At 37.7% G+C, this 22,506-nt stretch overlaps 1 protein-coding gene across 1 annotated transcript in view; it reads right to left on the bottom strand.

Annotated features, from left to right (window-relative positions):
* Positions 1-22,506, bottom strand: part of ca16b (carbonic anhydrase XVI b) — a 139,849-nt gene that overhangs the window by 55,109 nt on the left and 62,234 nt on the right. Inside the window, exons 3-4 of the mRNA XM_042507475.2 lie at positions 11,109-11,288; positions 2,397-2,545 (exon numbers count right to left, since the gene is read on the bottom strand). Of these exons, the coding sequence (XP_042363409.2) occupies positions 2,397-2,545; positions 11,109-11,288 (329 nt within the window). The remainder of the gene's footprint in view (positions 1-2,396; positions 2,546-11,108; positions 11,289-22,506) is intronic.

The following is a 22,506-nucleotide window of genomic DNA, read 5'->3' as shown; positions in this document are numbered from 1 at the left end:
TGGTCATTAAAGTGAATTCCGTCGTCTTATTTAGACGCACACCATCAAAGGGAGCCATACGCACAACAGCTTTATAATGGCTGTATATAATCCGGTGCCCTTTAACACTACATTGAACACAAAGTGATGTGGCAAAAATAAATCTAATTACTCAGCCATTCAGCATCAAAAGCCGTGCCTGCAGAGAGTGCTCCACAGAACAGGGCCAAGAAGCAAACACTGGAGGACTCGAGCTGCGTGTTTGGAGATAGGACATGGAGGCAAACTAACAGCCACTTCCTGTTTTCATACACTGTTATATTTACACTAATTATTAACCATTTGACAACAGAGGGGATGAAAAAAACATTTAATATAACCCCACAAAATGACACATTTGCAAATTCATTTTAGATGATGAATAGAAATGGCACTGTAAATCATTAAATTTGAAAGGCACTAAAAACCAATTCTCTGCACCACATAAAAAAGAGTTGGATTTCTGCTTTAATCCAGAGGCCAGAATAAATAATACCAAAAGGTTTCAGACTTAATACCCTTTATATCTGCACTACAAGCTTAGGTGATAATTTCTTTTCTGCTTTTTCTTTATTACTTGCTGTCTGTTTTTTTTGTTTCCTTTGTCTGCTATTTGTCTTTTGGCACTAATGGCATTGAGAAATGTGTTGTGACCTTGTACAAAAAAAAGCCCTTCAGGAGCAGGAAAAATACAAACCTCAGCTTCAGTGTATCATTCGAACAACTCCCCAAACTCTATTTTTCTTGACATTCTGACATTAGGCGTGACATTAACGTGCGTCTCTATCTCCCAACATGCACGACGTTTTCTCCTTATATTCATACTGTGAATGTTTGCACATCCCCCAGTCAATATTTCACACATAGCTGCAAAACACTGTGCAGATCTTCCACTTTAGTAAAAACAGATATATTTTACTATTTTTCTCTTTTTTTCATTTTTATATCAAGCCCCTTCACTTTTGCACTGCATTTATCATTTTGCACCAAAAAACTAAGCAAAAATTATTTGTGTGTGCAAACCAAGCGGGAAAAAAAATGAAGGTATCCAAAAACTAAAGTTCTTCAAATAGTCAAATAGACTGCTGTTTTGAAGCCACAAGTTCGGCATTTTGGCAATCACCATCTTGTTTTTTGGAACCAGAAGTGACCATATTTGGATGAGAGGGTAAAGCTGTGGAGGAGCGAGGGATGAATCTGAATTACATACTGTGTTGACGCCTCGCAGGCAGCTTGTCATTCAAGCCGCCCCGCCCTTAAATATGCTTAACTTTGGGCCTTAATCAAATGTACATGACAAAATGCCCAACTTTACAGCAGAAATAAATATGCTTACAGACTGGTTCAAAAAAAAGAGTTTGATTTCTAGAGCTTATTTCCCCTTTCATGACGACTGTAAAAGGGTGAGTTTTTCTCAAAATGTTCGTACGCATGTGTCGGTGCCCCTATGCACTGAGATATTGATACCCCATTTTTTGAAAGCCACATTTTTAGAATATTATAATTAATAAGGAGACTGCTATTTTTGTTTGATGTGACTTTTAAGCAGTCAGTTAAACACATCAGTTCCTTTACTTAAATAAAATCACAACTACCAAACTGTGAAAATACTCTGTTACAAGTTTAAATCCTGCATTGAATATGTTACTTAAGTCAAAGTTTGTATTACCAGAAAAATGCACTTTAAGTATTACAAGTAAAAATACCCCAAACTGTTAAATTTTAGTTTAAAAAAAAACCCCACGTCATAAAACTCAAAATTATATATATATATTTAAAACTCATACCACAACCCAAAATTATTTAAAAAAAAAAAAAAGAAAATACCCCCCCCAAAATGCTTTTTATTTAAAAAAAAAGGAAAAAAAGCACCTCAAAAATGTATTTACTTTACTTTTTCTAATTATTGAGGCTGTACTTGTTAATACATTTTGTCAATTTAATATATAAAATCATCATATTTTATAAACTCCTCTCTTATGTTTTGATGCTGTCAGACAAATGTAATGAAGTGAAAAGTACAATATTTCCCTTGTAAATGTAGTGGAGTAAAGGTGTAAAGCAGCATGAAAGGAAAATACTCAAGTAAAAGTACAAGTACCTCAAATTTATACTTAAGCACAGTAATGATTAAATGTTAAATATACTGGTGTAAGCAGGTCCATGCCACCATTATTTGAAAGCCAGCGTTTACCTAAAAGCACTTTTTGACTACAGCCCTCAACCTAGTGGTGCTTCTTAGGGACAAAGTAAAATTGGACTTACGAAACATCAACATGCTACCTCAATTCTGCACCAGGCTCCAATATTCAGTGTTGACCCTCAAGGCCCCAAATTGCACATTTGTCAAAGTGTGTTGTAGTGACAGGATGCTTTACCTCTACAGGAAACCTTCTGCCATTTATGCTGTGTTCTGAGCCTGCTGATCCATTACTGTGGCCCCAGTGAAACTCCATCTTCTCAGCCTTAAAACGCCCTGGCAGCCCAGCACCTCTTACAAAGTAGTCATCCTTCAGAAGAACAGCAACTGGAGACGAGGAGAGGTAAAAAAAACAAAGATGGAATCAAACAGAGAAAAAGCTGATGAGTAGTCATAGAAAGATTCGACTGAAGCTCAGAGCAGTGGAAGCTGCTCATTCTTTTATTTTAAGCCTATTATCTCAAAATCACAACTTAATTCTCATTATCTCATCTCAATTGTCATTTGTTGCACTGACAACTCAATTATCTCAAAACAACACATTTCAATTCTGTGGTGTTCGTATTTATTCCAGCTTCTGATCCCGAGATGATGCACTTTGTTATCTAAAAATATCCATCTTTTTTTCCACGATAAAATGATACAATTGAATTTCTACCTGCTTCAGACACTGTTGGATTTATTTATTAGGCATTGTTACTTCCCTGGGACATTATCAGCATGAACAAAAACATTTGGCAAAGACAGTAGACTGGCTCTGATTAGTTTTAGTGTTTAAAGTACACGAACTACACAAACACCACTTTTGGTTTCCACACCATCTTTTTTTGATGAAATTGGATGTTAAAGACACTGCCTTGAACACAGACTTGGTTTTATTTTGAAGCTATTACACAGAATAAAAATATATTGTCATTACATCTCATTGCTGTGTTTTTATCCTTTTTTTTGAAGTCTTATTTGAAAGGCTAGGAATATCTCAAATGATCCAGACTTTAGTGGCCAGAAGAGCAGCAAGAGGGACATTTTGCTACCTGAAAACCCACGGCCTGACATTGTTTGGATCTGGAGGACGCTCCATGTGGGGAATCATCATCGTTGTAAAGTCAGTGGTGGGCACATTCACAATGATGCCATTGATTGCCCTTAAGAAAGAGCGCACAGCAGCCTCTTCCAGTGGCCTTGACATCCTTCTGGTTGACTGTGGTTGCTCTCTCATAAACTCGCTGCATGGTTTGGTGGTTTGAGGTTTGCCATTTTACCCCATAAGATCTTTTCATGTAGATGTTTTTGCAGAATTTGTATGCTGTCATTATTGGTTATGAAAATGAATGTCCCATAAATGCATTTTGATAGTATTTACAGTTGAATCTCATTAGCCCAGAAACAAGAATGTAACTCAAAAAATATGTGCAAAAACACTTCCGATATTTTATAACATTTAAGTTCTAGGGGACACATGCATGCAGAGAATTCACGATTGTGTAGGACCAGCCAAATGTTTGTTGATGTTGGTGTGCTTACCTGCATTGCCTTAGCATGGAATCTCATGTATCGATACATGTGCAGGCTTTCAAATTGTATTATTCAGACCTTGACCAACCCTGTGCTAAGCTTAGTCTGGTTTTCATCCAGACTGTGGAGCCTGTGGCACTCCAGTTTGTTTGTTGCCAGTTGTTGTCAGTTACTTGAATTTTGTCTTTTTCATATATGAACTTGAATAATTCAGTGCTGTGTATTCACAGATTTATATTGTATTTATTGAATCTATCGTATTTTGGCATACGGAGTATTGTTGGTTTTTACATAGTACGCTATGGTCCTTTTTCTGTGTTCTTAATAAAGTCATTATTATTAGGTGATATTGTTACAATTACCTGCTGAGTCATTTTGCATAGGTGCAGATATAAGTATGTAAATTCAGGTCCTTGAGATCCCATAACAGACTGTGATGTAAAATAACATACTGTGCAAATTACCTAAGGATCATTCTATTTGATTTCTGTAAGCATTTCCTCTGAATGAATACTGAGTATCCTTTAAAGAATTACATTACAAATACCAGTACTAGTACCCTTAAAATGATACCAATGCAAAAAGAGTACTTCACTCAATACCCATAATGTGAATGAGGTGGCGAATGTTTTGGTGGCACACTGAACTGCCAACACCATCAAACACACCATGCTCAATTTCACTACAAAACAGACTGTGAGAATGGCTTGATGCTGAAGATGGCAGCAACATTTTTTTTCTGATCCAGTGGGAGTCTGGCTGGTCTGGGATCAGATCCTCAGCATAAACGGGATCGAATGCAGCTATCGTCTGACTGGAGACAGTTTTAATACTACATGGTACTAGGTTTTTCGGTAGATGCCTTTTAAGTATTGAGTGACGATACCCAGCTCTAATGAATATTCATAATTTTGGTCTTAAATCAAATTTAAACCAGTGAAACCAACGAATATTCTCAGCAACAAAAAAGCTTTTCATTGTTCTGTATAATGGCAGTTTTCCCTGCGAGCTCTCTGTTTGGTTATACACATAGGACATAGTTAGGCTCCGAGGATTTTATCAAACATTCTCTCACCTACCAAAAGCCTGAAATTCAGGAAGTAGAGCAGTATAAAACCCTTTCACTTGCATGAGAAGTTTTTCTGCAAAATTGAACAGATAATGACGTCTCTTGCTAGATATTGGTGTTCGCTTATAGATAGCTGTCCGTGTCAAACAGCTTCATCACAGAGGGGATGAAACCACAGCTTTGCATGTTGCTGCTATCTGCCAAAAAAATGTCCAGTAACTCCAAAATTTCTCATTTCAGTGGAGAAAAATATCACTGTTACGGGCTGGAGCACTTCTGAAATCCTGCAGTGGCTTCTGAGAGGGTTTTTGAGGGTCATAACATTTTCACAATTTATAGTGGGCCATGTAATCCTCCTCCTGGGGTTAAAGCACAGACATTACTGCTGTTATGAGGTTTTTACATGACAACAGCAATTTGAATTCCCCTTAAAAATTCAGCCTGTCTGCTTTTCCTGAAGACCAACATTAGTAAATGTACTCAGCGGTGTCATGTATGGGTGACTTCAAGCTTTGTTCGTTCTCCAGTTTTCCAAGGCATCTGAGACGCCATCATGACAAGGCATATAATCATCCTTCTGCTGTCCCGGCTGAGGTTGCATGTTAATGTATCTATAACCCTTTACCACGTCTGCGTTTGACATCATTAGCCAGATTAGAGCCAGTGCTTTGTCAACTGATCCTCTGCTGTTACAGGGGGATTTAGTCAGCCTCTCTGGATAAGGACAGCCCACTTATAATCATATCACACAAAGCAAACCCAGAGGATGAGCATGTGTACAACCAAACACGGACTGTCAGTAAACACAGATGACACGATGAACAAGCTGTGCAGAGGGAATGGGTGAAATCAAGGTAAGTGAAACAGATCTCTGCGCGATGATTTCTAGCAGGAAGAATTGTGACGAGTGTGAGATCCAGAGAAAAGGAGCAGAGAGACAAGGAGATCTGAAGAGAGGAGAACCTTGTGTGATGAGGGATGAGCTGAGCCCCTGTCGTGAGGCAAGAAAGAATCTGCCAGCAGTATTAACGTGCCAGTGCTGCTTAAGCTGATGGCCCACAGTACGAAGGAAAAGGTCTTAGATGAAGGAGATTTCCATCACTGAAAGCATCAGGTCAAAGTGAAAATCTGTCTGCATGGGAAAGAGCTACCCATCACATGATCATAATTGTGCAACTGTTTTGCAAACACATGCATATTTACAGGGAGGGTAATAAATCCCTCTTTCTGCTGTTGTTGAAGAAGTGTAATCCTGTCTGCAACACAACGAAAGTCAAGGAAAGGGGATGCTGCCTGGTCCTGGGAGTTTCATTAGAGATGCGGCCCTGGGTGTGTTTGAACCCTCCAACAGCAGAGCAGGAATTAGAAGCTAAGCCAAAAAGACCTTGAATCACAGCCAGCGAGAGAAGGGGAGTGTGAGGGAAAGTAAATCCTTGATCAATGCAAATGTCTCTGGGGCCTTCCGATTCCTCATGAATTTGGTTGAGAGTTGTTTGAAATTTTACTGAGAAATGTTTTGTTGAGGAACGCCGCTTGAATGGCAGCCAATCAGTTCAATCTCAAAGCGGGTCAAGGCACAAGGGAATGTTGTGAAATCAATCTCAATGAACTTTTAAGATCTAGTCACTCAGTTCTTAATTACAGCATTGACTTTTAAATAGTATGAAGGATGTTTAAGCTCGTCTGTGCAGGATTTTGGACTTCAGCACCACCGAGTGGCAGCATCAAAAAAGATGCAATGTTTGCTAATGGATACAGCAAGAACTATTATCAGGAAAATGCTTCAAATTGGCATCCAATGTGTCAATCTTATCGTCTATAATACTGCCAAATACATACAAATGGGATATCATTGTGTGCGAGATGGCGGCAACCGGGGAAAATATTGTTTCAAGGCGCGTCCCCTGGACAGTAAAGCATCATCGGGTCATCATCAACAGGAGCCAGTACAGTATCAATCAGTGACACATAGGGGTGGGCCATTTAGCCGTAAAATAATATAACAATATTTCAGACTACTTTTTTAAAAATATTAATGATGATATGACAATATACTGACAAATATTTGATTAGTATTTTTAAGAATATAGAATTGCAACTAAAAAAATAGTTAATATGTCAGCATAAACATAACAGTTTGTCTTCAAATAATCCTCAAAAACTAAACAAAAATGATCCCCTCTCTTTAGAATGCGAACAACAACAATCACTCAAATGAGAAACAGATACTGTTAACAATGGCCAAATACAGAAAATGTACCCTCGCTACTGATTCCACACAATCACAGTCGTTCCCCTTTTTGGAACTTAACTTTCACTGCAGAACCCGTAACAGTTTCGCTTTCTGCCGTACTTGTTGCTGCCGTGCATAATGGTAACACATCATGATGCCTGCAAGTTGGAAAATTGTCTTTATCACAATATGAATTTTTCTTATCATATCAAACCGAATTCTAGTATAAAAATGAATGATATGATATAGCACAGCCCTAGTGGCACAATCATATTATTACAATGTAGCTGAAAGCTACCTTTGATGGTAACCACCATCGGTTTATCAATGAGATGAGTAAATCCAGCATTTTGTGTCACAGATGACATTGTGAAATAAGATTAGGACTGTCTATGGTCATATTGTACATATCCATTAATTTGGACATTTTATGAACCTAAAAATATCAGGGCTGCCCCATAAAAGTCAGAATTTCCAATCATCGATCGGAGACCCTCAGTTGACTGAGATTACTGCAAGTCAGGCAGTTGTCTGGGCAACAGTTTTTATGAAGACCACATCTATCATGCAATATGAAGGCATTTATAGTGAATTATAGTACATTAACAATGCTTTATGACTACACTCATAAAAACATATTATGCTTACTAATGCACTATATCAACTGTAATAAAACATTGTAGATGTGACTTATAAAGATATGTAACTGGAAAGGGTTTTATGAATGCTCAACTAATTATAAACTAGAGGCTGACTGAGTGGGCTTATAATGTGTTATAAATACCTATACTCACTTATACACACTTCAACAGTCAACTGTAGTAAGTTATCACTGTATGTGTCAAGTAAAGTGAGTCCATAGTGATGCATTTCTAATAATGTATGCTTTATATTGTTTCATTGCTGGGGTTTGGTGAATTGTAATTATTTTCACGCATTTCTAAGAGTCTATGCTGCATCATACGTGATTAATACCTACCACAAACTAATATACTTTGAAAATACATTTAAAAGGTTAAAGAAAAATGTAAAGAAATAACTGAAGAAGCCAAAAAAACAGTAGTTCTCATCTCATGGCAAAACTGTATATGAACGGACAAAGAGCGACATGACATGTGAAGCATTGCGGCTCAGATGAGAGGAGATACTACATGTTTGACTTCTCATGATACAAAATGCTTACAGCCATGATCATATGTGACAGCAGTCGTGTAATAGGTGAGTGAAGTGTCACCATTGGGCCCCTGCTCGGCTCCTGAGAGCCACAGCGCTTTGACAACCAAACAATGACAACAATGGGCTTTGATAGACTGTGTCGCGTTTGAGGTCATCTTTAACAACTTCAACAATTCAACAAGAAAACATTGTCAAGGAAGGCGCGTGAAAAATAAAAGATTTTGGACTCGGCAAGTCGTGATGTGGAAAACAAGAACTCAGAGGGCCAAAGTTTCTTTTGAGGACAAAATCGCATCACATTCAAAATTCTGAAAGTTCCTTTCTCCAATAACATGAAGGACAAATATCTTACAGGATAAATAACTTGCACAAAAGATAGTCAATGAACTCATTCATCCACATTTCAAGTGAAGAAGACAACCACACAACTATGCGATGCTGAAGAAAGTTCACTCACTGCTTTTTACATTATTCTCAACTTTGGTTTTGAAGTTTTTGTAGCAATGTAGTGCTGCGGTTTCCTGGCAAAGGCAGCGGGGCAGCAGGAGGTCTTGGGGAGAGCCGGACAGTAACTTTTTATTTTTAGGTTCATGAAACATATCCATAATCACAAATGTAGGAAATTACTATATTTATTATATATATATATATCCTGTTCTCCTATTGCAAAAACAAAAGACAACAGACAGCATGTTGTATCCCCTCATGTCAGTGCAGCTTTACCAGCCAGGGGATGTGATGATTTAGGCCTACTTGATCCTGGGTAGATGATTTTGGTTGTCTCTATACTCAACTCAAGCAGTGACATTTGTGTAATGTAGATCCATACAAAATCTGTGGTTTTGTAGATAAAATTATTAAATGTGATATTTTTTTGTTTGTTTGTTGTTTTGTTTAAACTTGGGATACAATTTAAACATGCATACATTAACCATAATTAGAATTATATAGCATCAAACTCTATAATTTATCAAAAGAAAAAAAAAAAAGATTGGGGACTCATTCAGATTCCCATGGACCCACTTCAATGACCACCTGTGGATCCCTAGGACTCACTACATTGAAAATTGATAAACATCACTGAATATGTATAATCTTAAAAGTTATTGAACGTTATTAAATATTTCAAGCAGGTTGTATGCTGAAGTGAATTTCATCTTGGTAATGTAATATATCATTTACTGTTCAATCAAAAAATGTAATCATAATGAGCAATCAAGTCAACCTGTCATGTTATGTCATTGTTATTCCAAAGAGCAGCAGTAAAGGCAAATAAAGTCTGATAAAATATAAATTTAGGGGACACTTTTAATTAATTTTATTATAGTGTGTTGCGAATTTGCTGAATATTAATTTAACCTCATCTAAATAGTGTGTGCAATAACAATATTTTGTGGCAACATTGTTCTATTTTCCTGATTTTCACAGTGCTTAGCCATCTAAAATTCCCTCTGTACTATTTGTGCCCAAAATTACAGCCAGCCGTGTTATTTCCATCTTTGTAAATAAGCAGCCTGCAGCATTGCTCGGCTGTCCCAGCGGTCTTGGTTGTCATGGAGGCTAACAACTCTCATTATGATCAAACGCAAAAGATGAAACTACTCTCTGAGAGAAACAGTGCCAGAAGCAGAGGAGATCAATTAAGGTCAGGGTTTTCACACCAATGGTCCGCGGATTAGCTGATTGAAAAAAACCCAAGAAGAAATAGTGGCGATGGTTTGAAGTGGCAGTTAATCAAGTAAGCTTTAAAATGTTTCTGTAAACAAGGCATGCAGGCTGATACAAAGAGGATTGGAGAAAGATAAAGGAGAGCAGGGAGCAGTACAATGAAGGCAATAACAAAAGAATTACTAAAATCACAGTCGGATTTACAAGCATCGGGACAGGCTGATACTGTGTGAGTACTAGGTGCTTCACTGAAAAAGAGCTTTGACTTGAAATCTGCCATTGGAAGTACTTCAAATCTGTCAATGAATTTGTGATATTTATGCTTTATCGATGCATAACAGTATATATACGGTATATGTAGTTGTTTAAAGATAAAACGACCACACAGAATGTCTGGTTTTGGCTATGCTACTGATTAAAAAACTCGGAAAATGAAGGTACTCCTGAACAGTGATGCAAAAATCTGTAAATCTATATTGCCTCAAGACTTAGCTGCTAAATGATTTAGCAGTGCTTGCATCAATAGGTTTAAACGAGAGCCACCTTAATTTAAATGATATGACACAATCACTGCCAACTGATACATATTTATCCAACAGTAAATTGCCCAACTCGACACTAGGTTTGGGCCTAGTTGGAGCAGTTTGAGTTTTCACGACTACAATCTACAAGACTTTCAAGTCTACTGGTTCTACAAGCAAGTGGGTGCATCCAGTGGGCTGCTTTAGAGTCATTAGGTTTTGTAAATGTCTTGTGACAATATTTAACAAAGCATTGAGATAAAAAAACAACCCCAAAACAACAACTTTAAAAACCAGTATATTTAAAAGTAAGTACTCGAGGAATTTAACATAGACACTATTGACTCTGGTAGTGAGTTTATAAACATAAGATTATGATGATCACCTTGTCATGTTGCTTATTACTTAGAATACAAGTTGGATTTTGCATTTTGATGCCATCTGCACAGGCTGTTGATGTGGACTTTTTATATTTACTAGAATGGGTCATAAAAACAAATGATACTTCAGCTGTTCTGCATAAAATTAAACCGATTTAAGCTCCTACTGCAGGTTGGTATGGACCGGAAAAACTGAAAATCATTCCAACTCTACTATGCAGCCTCCTGGTATTATTACAGGTTTATGATAATGAAAAAGTAATACAGTAAAGAGAAACTGAAAGTTTGTGTGGTGTCATTAGTTTGTAACTGATTCTGTGATGCAGACCTGTCTTTCCAGTGTTTTTCATGGTGGTCTGATTGGAGGACTCAGCGTTGAACTTGTCAAGCACAAGCTCCTGGTACTCCTCCGAAACCGAGGCTTGTTCGTCTACAATATCCACAGGTGATTGGTTCTTCGCAGCACATTCTGGGTATGAGGCCGCCCAGCCTCGAGGTCCATGGCTTCCTGCAGGAATAGAAGAAACAAAAGCTTATGAAAAATGTAGACTAGTCACCAGATTCTAACAATAACACACACAGAATTAGAAACACTGTGACAATATCACTGCTACAGCAGCGGCCAGGCTTCAATGTGCCCTTAACGGAAATGAGAGAAAGAGGACAATGATTCTTTTATATTCACTCAGCTGCAGTGCCCTCTAAACCCCTCCAACAGCTGGGAAAACATGTAAACACAATGAAAATTCATCATCAGGCTACAGGCAATTCCAGCGTTAATTGTCCATATATGATATAAATAGTCAAATGAGGCAAATTCTACAGTGCTACACATACTAAAAATGAGCCTAGAATGGGTTTGTGCCTTGGATAGGTTTGAATAGCAAAAAAAAAACATTACACCAAATAGGCTTTTCAAATGAAAATACTCCACTTTAACAATTAATGTGCAGTGTGTGCTGCAAACGAACTTCCTGTAGAATCCCCATCCACTGTCTGCTCTTTTAATCCTCTATCCCCTACAGTGGCGCTTCTACAAAGGAATAATCCACAACCGACAGGGGTCCCCTTGATCTCTTCTAGGGTACAATGGGCCAATGCAACAACAAAAGCTCAGGGATCAGGGGAACAAGGAAGCATGCATGGATTTTAACTTTTCTGGGTTAACACAATATTCATGATCCCATTCCCTACAGATGTAGGGCAACTTTGCTACTGGCTTGTAAAAAAGATATGAGAACCTTTCTTCGGCAAAACACCCTGGATCAAGGGTGGCTTTATGTCTTGTAATGTATAAACACCTTGCAGTCGAAGACATTGTGCTCGAATCCCTCGAAAAAATATAGCGCCATTCAGGATTATATTAAAATATATAATGTTTTACCACGTTGAAACATCAATGGCCATAAACATGCATTGTCAGGAGCTCAGACACATAAACAGGAATCATTTCATTCGTCTCTCTAATGAATATGTCACAAGGTTTGGAAAAAAGTGCAATAAAAACTTGAAAATGTCCCAGATTTGTCCAGTGACTGAACTTCAGTTCAACTGTGTTCTAAATATCACCTGCAAGATTATGGGCTGGTAAAGTCTGGATTGTATTTAAAGGTTGGAATAGGTTTCCTGCATTTCTTACTAATGACTGCATTAGCAAGCAGGATTAAATTTGTCAGTCAAGGCTTCACACTTACCAATATGTCTGTTCCAGTACAACTTCCAATATTTCTCACCCTGGAACAGAGCCCATAATGAATGCAATACTATTATTTTAAGGCAAGAAGAAGCTGCTTGCCAATCATAAATACAAAGGGGGAGATTTATATTAAATGGAGCAAATTTAATGTTTGCCTTATTACACACACACACATATATATAAATATATACTGTATATAATCTTCCTTTTCGTATGTTTTGTGCTTGCTGATAACTTAGTCATAACCTGGCCATCAACATAACTTCAATTAAACAATTCTTTGATTAAATGTTAAAGCTCCCTGAAGCAATACATTTTATATAAACACTGAAGCCGATGACTCCCTGCAATGTAAAAAGCCTTGCTGTCGAGGCCAGTCTCACTGAGAATCGACAACAAAATCAATATGGGACAGCTGAAGAAAAAAGCTGGACATGTAGCAAACTAAAAAGAGGCAGATATTAGCTTCAGGAGTCAAACCATAGAGTGTAACCAAAATCTGGGTTTCAGAGAGTAGACTGCACTGAGATTTTCATGTTGCTCTGTTTCTATTTAATGTAAAACATTCAATACTAAATCACAATTCTTTGCCATGTCCCCTATAGTCTAAACAATATTTATCTGATGGCTTTTGTTGCTTTTTTTCTATACCATGATTTAATAGAATATAGATATCTAACCATTATTTCTGCCACTATTCCATTTGATTTGCAGTGATATAAATGTCTAGCATACATCTGGAGCCACTGAGGTAGACCAATGAGTCAGGCAGGCTAATATAGTGGTTTATATCAGCCTATTGCTGATATTTTGGCATAAACACATTAGAAACTGCATAACAGAAGTGCAAAAGAAGGTTTGAGTTTATGTAGTAACACTGTCATCACTGTGGTTTCCCAGATAATGCCAGATAAGCAACACAACATCGTCTGTCGCCACATAGATTTTCTGGGAAAAGTACTGTCGATTGTTTCTTCCAATCTACTTTAGATGAAATGGGTTGCATTTTATCAAAACCATTAACACCACAGTCGAGTGCTGGTCCTAACCTGTGAAACAGCAGCAGGAGAAAGTTTGCTTTCACTCGCCTCTGCAGCAGCTGCTCCCCTAATCCATCAATTTAATCTGATCAGCTCTGGTCAATCAGACCACAAATTGATTTAAAAGAAGTCTTCAGTGTTATAATCAAACAGTTTGTTCCTCAATTGTCCAACCTGCGACTCATGTTCAATAAACTGCTGCTGAGGAAAACAAAGTTTCGCTTGTGCTGCATTCACAGACCCCCAAAACATCAACTGTATGATTAGTATGTTTTTTTGATTAAGAAAAAAAATCTCTGTATCTGACTGTTTTTGTTATGCCCTTATATTTAAAACAAAACACACACACACACACACACACACACACACACACACACAAAAATAACATTAAGTTGGCCTGCAAATCATGTAAAATACTAAATATCGGTATTTGTTTCAAAAATCCAGAGTCTGTTGGGCTATGACATGTTTTATTCAATGATGGCGCTTGTGAGGCGAGCTAAATCATTTCCAAGGGTATACACAACTTAATTTTCAGTATATGTCTCTGAATGTTTTTAAGGACAAACATTGGAGCTCAGACTGTGCAGGGTTAGCTGTATATTTATACTGTTAAAGTAGTACACACTTGAGGCAGCTGTGCAATTGGTTATGACTTACTTCCATCCCCATTTGTGTTTGCAGAAAATATATATTCTCTTTGGCAGAGCTGTCTGAAGTACAATGCCTCCAGTTGCTTTGAAAATTTACCATTCCCCTAACAGACAAAGTGTGCTATGTGGGCTACCAACAATAAACAACACAGAACTATTCAGGTTCTCCAGTGGGCAGTTTCAACCCCCATTTTGTTGCTTTTATTCCTTTGCCTCTTAAGTGAATTGTGGCAAACTACAAAAACCATTTGAGATCTTGCTGAGATATACAGGGCTTCATTAAATATGACTGACATATCTCACAATAATAACAAATTCAAGTGGTCAGCTGTGAGGAAAAACAGTTTTGATGTTCGGAGCATGAAAGAAGCAGAAGAAACAACGCATGATTTATTGGTAGTACACAAAGATAGAGCTAAGCTATAAATAAATATCATTAAGTTAAAAAAGTGCTGCGAATTTATCACATCAGAAACACATTTTGTAGTAAGTAGAGTGTACTGAACCCAGTGAAATGTTTCCCAGGCCTCTTTTATTCAAAGAGTAACTATTGAAAAGTGTAATCTTTTGCTAATTTTCCATTAAAACACACATTACATCCCATTTACTACTAGAGAGATAATTCTGCCTTTCAAGAACAGAAAAGGAGGAGCAGCGCTAAAATCAGATAAGTGAGGGTTGCGCTGCAGTCGATTAATCTGTCTCATTGCCATCCATCAGAATGACTATAATCCTAGTGGTTAAGCCTTTCCCACTGCAGCCCTGCCACTCTGAGGTGAACAAATTAAAAATAAGTACATGTTTAAAAATGTTGTCGATTGATTTATCTAAAACATTACACTCTACATTTGCAACTACATTCAGCATACGGCACGGAGAGAACGGTTCTCACACACCGGGCTGCGCGACACACTTACTCAAATGAAAATCTTTATAGGTGCAATAAGGTAATTCTTGCAGTATGTGGATCATTTTATACACTTATGATGGACAAAGACCAGCGAGTTACACTGATATCACAGCTCGCCTTCCAGGGATATGACAATATTTGGCAGAATGTATCTATAACCATTGTTGCAGAGAAAAAACGGTGAATCTGAATTGCTCCGATACAACAGCCCTGCAGCAAATCCTGCCTTTGTGAAGCTTGTTATGTTCTATATTTGTTGAGACTCTGAAAGCAAGGTGTGATTACTTTATTTTTAAGTCTTTCGCTTGTTATGTACCTATGGCGAACTGCAGTATATGGTTTTGCTATTGTTTGTGGAATGTGTTTTTTGTTTCTGTAAAATTAACAGAACTTTTGAGCTTTTGTGTATTTGTGCCTCACACTTTTTCAGTGCGTTGCCTTTTTCAGACATTAAATTTAATGCTTTTAAAGACCTTTTGAGACCTACTATTTGTGGTCCTGTGCAGAGGTAGGTTTTATTGAGGAATATAAATATTAGAGTCAGATAAGTTTAATTACATAGATTTTAGCAATACCTAAGTGCAAGTATGAAGTTGTGCTAGGTCTGAAGATTTGTTACACCAGAAATGTGGACCCTGACCCAGAAAAGCTTGGATAAATTAAATTAAACTAAATGTGGCAATTAAGATCTCACAAAGTCAAATTTAAGGCTACTTAATTCCTTTTTAGGCCTAACATTTATAAAACTGAAATTAAGACATTTTAAGTCTTTTTAAGGGCCTGCAGACACCAAGATTGATCACAATATTACTGAAATCACAATATGTCCAAGTGCATTATCCAAATTTCAGGAGTTATAATTTTTTGAAAGTCACAGTGCCAACGTAAATAAAGCATCGCGGTGTTAATTAGACGCCCTGGCCTCCAAATCATATTCCAGACATGAGGTAACATGCCTGACTGTATCAAAAGTGGACGTCATTCCCGCAACAACTGCAAGAAATTGCAACATCTGTCAGACTGATCCCAATATAATTTTTTGTTGTTGTTGCAGTAGAAAAATGACAGGATTCTGAAGGACATTAGTATATAATTAGTTGTTTTCACAAGGCAGTAACAACTACTTATTGCAAGAAAATAGTGAAAAGTGGCTCATTTGTGTCGTATGATGTCCTTGAAGTATTCGCATAATGTTGCGCAGTGTGTGTGTAGACATTAAGCGTTTACTGTGCTTATCAATATCATAGGCGCACATCACCTCAAAGAAATTCAAAAATGTGGCAGCAGCAAAACAAGCATACAGCTAGATAAACATATCAGGACAAAACATACAAAGACACTCTCACCGACATGGATTCTAGCAGGTTTGATGCTAAAATGCCCATAAGCCTGCATTTACCCCGTCTTTACAAAACTCTTAGTTCTTAAAGAGCACAGCTTTTATCAGTTTCAGTAGCATTCTGCACCCTATAAGGTGTTACAAGAAGATGTGTAACAAAACACATCTACATCAATATTTTGAAAATGTTTCCTCTCAGTAATTTCTGATCAATGCTAGAATTCAGACGAGCGATGTTAAAAAAAGTCCACATTGTTTGTTAATCCGACCTGTTACGTGCTCACTTCTGTGCGACGTGACACCACTCTTGTTTTAAGTAAAACAGGCACATGTTTCTCTCAATCTGGCACTCTCAGTTCCAGGCGTCATCCCATTAACCTTGGGATAAACAGCCGTGCCTGTGCTACCATGGCAATGCTGACAGAATGGCAATTGCCTTGTCATTTCCGTTTTGTCCCTCTGAGAGAAAGCATCCATGCTGTATGCCGCCTGGCAGACCTCCCAGAATTGGCACACAAGCACTTGCAAAAATCTACGCTGATCAGCCCATATGTATGAGTGGCACTGACAACAAAACATGACCAGCAGATATAAGGCACGGTATCGGCAGCACTGAGAGAGGTCACAATGGTGGTTGCAGTTGGAGCAGTGGCAAGTGCGATCAAAGCCTCGCGTATAATGCAGAATCCCTCCAGTGAACGCAGGAGCATCGGATAACATTTTGAACATTACTGCTGTCAGTTTCAATATGCTGATTACACTCCAGATGGTGGAGACACAGGCATGTAGCACTGGGGAGTATCAAATGTCCAGGTTAGACAACTGATGAGCCGAGGGCTTGTTGTACAATATAGGGACAGGCCAACCAATCCTGTAATCAGTCGACTGATGACCAGGTAATAAGAGATCATTTTTCTTACATAAGCCAGTAAACACTTACTGTGGAACAGCCACTGACATTTCCAAAACCATACATTTGAGGAAAATTGCCGAGCTCTCAAAGCACGGCAAGATCACTAAAAAATAAGACAGATGGGAAAAAAAGTGGTAGTCAGGTAATCACACAGGCTGAAAATAAATCTGGAAATTAGGCATCTTTATTTGGATGAGGGAAAAAAGTAGGGATGCATGATATTGGATTTTTTGCTGATATCATATATGCTAATATATAACAACTCATTTTGTCTATAACCTATACGGATATCAATATATATTTTCCCCACCTAATTTAAGTGATCAAGTCTTTTCTGTAGTGGAATAACATCATATTCTGCATACTCTTATCTTGCTGGCCCGCCAGCAGATGGAGATGTAAAATACGATGCTTTTCAGTGTATGAAAAGAGTTAGCCATGTGAAACCTGGATCCACACTTTTCTTGTGCTGCATTTATACGCCTTTCACAATTACTAAACTATATATTAATGGTTATTATTATTACATATTTTAAAATAATTTAATTATAATCATTTTCAAGCAGTTTTTGTTTTGCGTTTAGGTAATTTTCTTGTATTTTTTTACTAATTTCTTGGTCATTTTTTTAAAAGATGCTTATTGCCTTCTTCATTATTTTGAAAAAGCCAAGCCAATTTTCCCAGGTTTCAAGGAGTTAATGTTTTGCACATTCACTTTTTCAATAAGAAAAAAAAATTTGGCAGAAATAAGCATGTTGACCAATTCTGATATTTCATTTTAAAGCCAATATTTGCTGATAGTGATGATGTGAGGATATTATCGTGCATCCCTATAACAAAGGTGACTGGTAAAATGATTAACCAAACTGCTATAAACATTAGAAATAACAGCTTAAAGCACAACTTACGGGTTTAATTTTGACGTGTTTTTCTTTTTTTTATGTAGCTGTTGCACTGTCGAGACTTTATAAATCAAAAGGCAGATTCTAGAGACCACATCTGGAAACAACTTTTTAATGCCAAAAAAAGTGCCAACTGTGCCTCCCAAAAAAACACAAAGATTTCCTCTTTTAAAACTCCTCTTCTGACCTCAGCAAATACGTTGAAATAAATTGCACAGACTGTAGGTGAAAAAGTAGTTAGCTCGCTAACATAAGCTATGTTAATTATTCATGTGTAATGTCAGTCTTTGATGTTACGACAAGGAGGGGAGGAGTGGGAGAGGGAGAGATGAAGAGAGAGGGAGACTGTTATATCTTGTACAGGCTTTCCTTAGTTGCTTGATTAGACGACCTGCTCTACTTTAGGGCTGCCCCCTGAAATTCGGAGATCCGAATCATCAGTCGGATACGCCTCAGTCAACTGTTTTTTCAAATTGTTTTTTATTTTTGCTTGTCAGGGCAGTGTACTTCTGGGGACATTTTGGTCCTCACATTTTGCTTTAACGTGAAATATTTCATGCTAAAACTTGACAAGCAACAACATTAAAACATAAGTTTGTATGACATAATAACCTGAAAATGTTTTATAAAAATGTGAAAAACATTGTTATAACAAGTTATTTTTCACATTATTATGATACTGAGCACTTCTTTTCCGGTGTGGCAGCGCTACGCTTTCATAATCCATTCATTGCACACAACAAAATTCCATGACTTTTCCAGGTTTTCCATGACCATGGGTACCCAGTACAATGTTGTCATAACAAATGGCCAGAGAGACTAAAATAGAACCCAAGTTGTACAGCTTTAAGTTATGGTTTTCCTTTAAATAAGTAACCCTCCATATCATCAGGACGTATGGTACGCATGGTGCTGCAAAAGATTTCCTTTTTTAACATAATCTTTTTATTTAATCACAATTTTGACAGACTGGCAGTGAGATATTCCAGTGTGGACCAAAGTGGTGGACCGATGGGCTAACGGACAGACGGAAATTGCCATCTTTATAGTCATACCACCAACATTATCCTTCACTCAGATAAGCAAGAAATTCATAAGCATTGTGCCTCAAACATGACTTTTTCCATTACTTAGATATTCCAGATACATATTTTACCACCTATAAGAGCAGTATGGACTAACTAAATATGGATTTGCACGTTGTATGGAGCCTTTGTGTATGTGGAGCACATTCAGGGTGAACTCTGAGGCATGGCTGTTCTGTGGTACTAACACAAGCACGCTTCAGTCCCGTCTACTGTAAACTGAGGCAGCAAAGCTCCTTTGCAAAAAGCAAAGCGACAGACTTTGTCCCTTCCTCCAGCATCACTTGGTTCCACTGTCTGTGTGTCCCGCAGATCTCTTTACATGCTTCCTGGCAGCTCTGTGACCTAATGGCTGGATGTGATGAGGGGAAGGGAGAGTTCAGCGCACAGCTGAATCGACTGTGAGAACAAGAGAGCAGACTCAGTCTACCGAATGATGCTGATTGTGAGGGTTTAACAATATACAGATACAGACTCTCAAATGCACTGGGTAAAACAAGAAACCAAGGACAATACAGTTTGCAAGTTCAGTTACCAGCTTAAAGTTTCGTAATTTTTCTGATTCACTAACACCCTCCTAGGGTTGGGCTCAGTCAAGCATTTTTATTTCTGTGACATGAGGGAGTCTGGGTTTCACTGTAAGACGTGCAACAATGAGAGACTGCATACAACTACAGTCAAAGTGAGGAAAATCATCCTGGCAAAATTGGGGCAGCCAATTTTGGTGACTGACTGTTCCTGAGTCTAAATGAGGTCATGCTGCCAAAACTACAAACTGATACACCGGAGTGAAATATGTGACTGAATAACAGTTCACCCAAGGACAGGCTCTTTTTCTGCTGTCGTGACTGTACCATTCAACAAGTGAAATCTGTTCTTATTAAGGCAAAATTTTACAGAGAAGCTTCAACATACCAGCACACGTCTCACCGAGACAAACAGTCGAAACTTTCAGGTAAAGGAAAGAATGTTTATGAAAGTGAACCAACAGTTGGTACAATTAGCCCTTAATCTTCTGTGCGTGTGATTTTGTATTCATAGGAAACTGTACTTTCAAAGGAGTTCCTTGTCAGATTCCTTTACTGGCCGGTCTGCATAAGACGACTCAATTATCAGTGAACCATGAAGGTAAAAAACCATAATGCCCTCAGTGGGCGTCGGTAGGCTTCAAAGACAAGTGAGGGAATATGCAATGAAGAACAGTGAATCATTTTTTACCCAGGAATTATAAAACGTGAAAATAATTGCAGAGACTGCTTCGGCACTTTCGAAAGCTTTTTTCTCAACATTGTCTAACATCCACTTCTCAGAGGAGATCTGAAGGAACAGGTACTCAATATATCAGCGCAGTTCGCAAGAATGAAAAAAGGCATATAGGGTCACTGCGGGGGACACGAAGGGTGATGCATGAGTGAGTCTTCAGTTACACTTCACCAAATTAAAGGTGCGTTTATTTGACCTTGTCAGTTCTGTCGTGAACAAAGAGGCAGAGGCACGAAGCAAGCAAGTAAGCACACCAAAAATAATCTCTTTGTGTTCCTTCGCTTTATTGTAGAGACTCCAGCACAACAATGAGAAAGTTATATAGTCTGCCAGCTGAGAACGGGAGTAGAAAAATTCAACCCAACAAGTAGAATGAGCCGTGTTTCTTAAGACATCTTGTAATTAAACGTCATTAGCACAATTCATTTTACTTTCCCCAAATGATAAATAGCAACAAGGCATTACTTTCATTGAATGTGTAGCAGATTTAACAGTGTGATCCTTGCATTAAAGCATGTGGTACTGGTCCTCTGGGAGGGTCTAAAATCAAAATACTACTGAATGTCATTATATTACTAAAACAGTCCGATGGCAAAAAATCAAATAAATGATCACAGAATTCACATGAGCCATGAGGAGAGGTGTCATAAATAGTAGATTGGATATGTTTTTGATTAAACTGCTAACAATATTTGCATTTACAGACATCACTGATGTGTATGCCACTATGATGTGAGGGGGTTCTTTTTTTTAAAAAATCTGGCAGACAATTTATAACTGCTGAAGTTAATAATTAATTGATATAGGGACATAAATAGAAATGACAAATTTAACAAGACATGAATAGTCTAAATAGACAGTAGATACATTTTATCCTCTAATCCATCTTTTAATAACCTTTTAATTACAGATGATCTGAATTTGGTTTTGGCTTTTTTTCAAGGTGTGTTTACAGTTCTATTTTTTTGAAACAGGGTTCCCACACATTTTCATGGTCAAAGTTTCAAAACTTTTCAATGACCCATAATAACAATAGTAATTGTTGCCTGGTGTTTTTCAAACATATTAGATTAAACTCCATTCAAACATAAACTATCTGGTATGGACGGAGGATGAGATGAAACAATATGATACAATATAACAACTTCACTGTCAGTTTACAGACAGAGGGAGAGGAAAAAATGATGGTAAACAAAAAGTAATACTACGCATGTTTGAACTGTTACTTCAACAGCTACAGAAAATACATTTGCCATCATATGACATAACTTACTGCAACAATTTCATTATGCAAAACAAAATTCCATGACTTTTCCAAAACCCTATGGAAAGTTTAATATGACAAATGTATTTTTTCCTATGTAATGCAAAGGCCTCTGCACACTAAGTGTGTTGTGTGTGCAAATTTTTTAAATTAATCATCAGATAAATATCTTGCACACTGAGTGTGATGCTTTTTATTCTTTCATTCTTTGTGAACATTTGCAATATGAGACAAGATGTAAAGACACCTTTGCTTCTCCCCAGAGGAGGTGTAGAGAAGCAAAACTGTCATCACTCTCTGTCCAGTTTAAGTATTTGGCTCTCTTGCAACCTCTAGGAGCTAAGCTGTCCTCCCTCTCTTTTTCCACACTGTGTCTCTCTCTCTGTCTGTGCGTGATCTGTTGAAAGTAAGCTATCTGAGTTAAGAAATTGTACTTCACACCCCTTTCCTCTCTCTTGTTGCAGAAGTGTCCTGCAGGTCAAGACACATTTTCTGTACTGCTTTTGGTCAAACAACTCTATAAAGGCTTTTGACGGATGCGAAATAAATGCAGAAAATTGAACCTGTTCCAAAATAGAAAGCTTCATAGTCAGTGTGTAAACATGATTTAGACAACTTTAGCTCATATTTATTTCTATATGTGTGACAAATTTGGATGCAA

The sequence above is a fragment of the Plectropomus leopardus genome, chromosome 2 (assembly GCF_026936395.1).
Source record: "Plectropomus leopardus strain MGB_pleo_1.0 chromosome 2, ASM2693639v1, whole genome shotgun sequence".
Taxonomy (NCBI): Eukaryota; Metazoa; Chordata; class Actinopteri; order Perciformes; family Serranidae; genus Plectropomus; species Plectropomus leopardus.
Note: the sequence above shows the minus strand (reverse complement) of the source record. Positions and strands in the feature narration are given on the sequence as shown.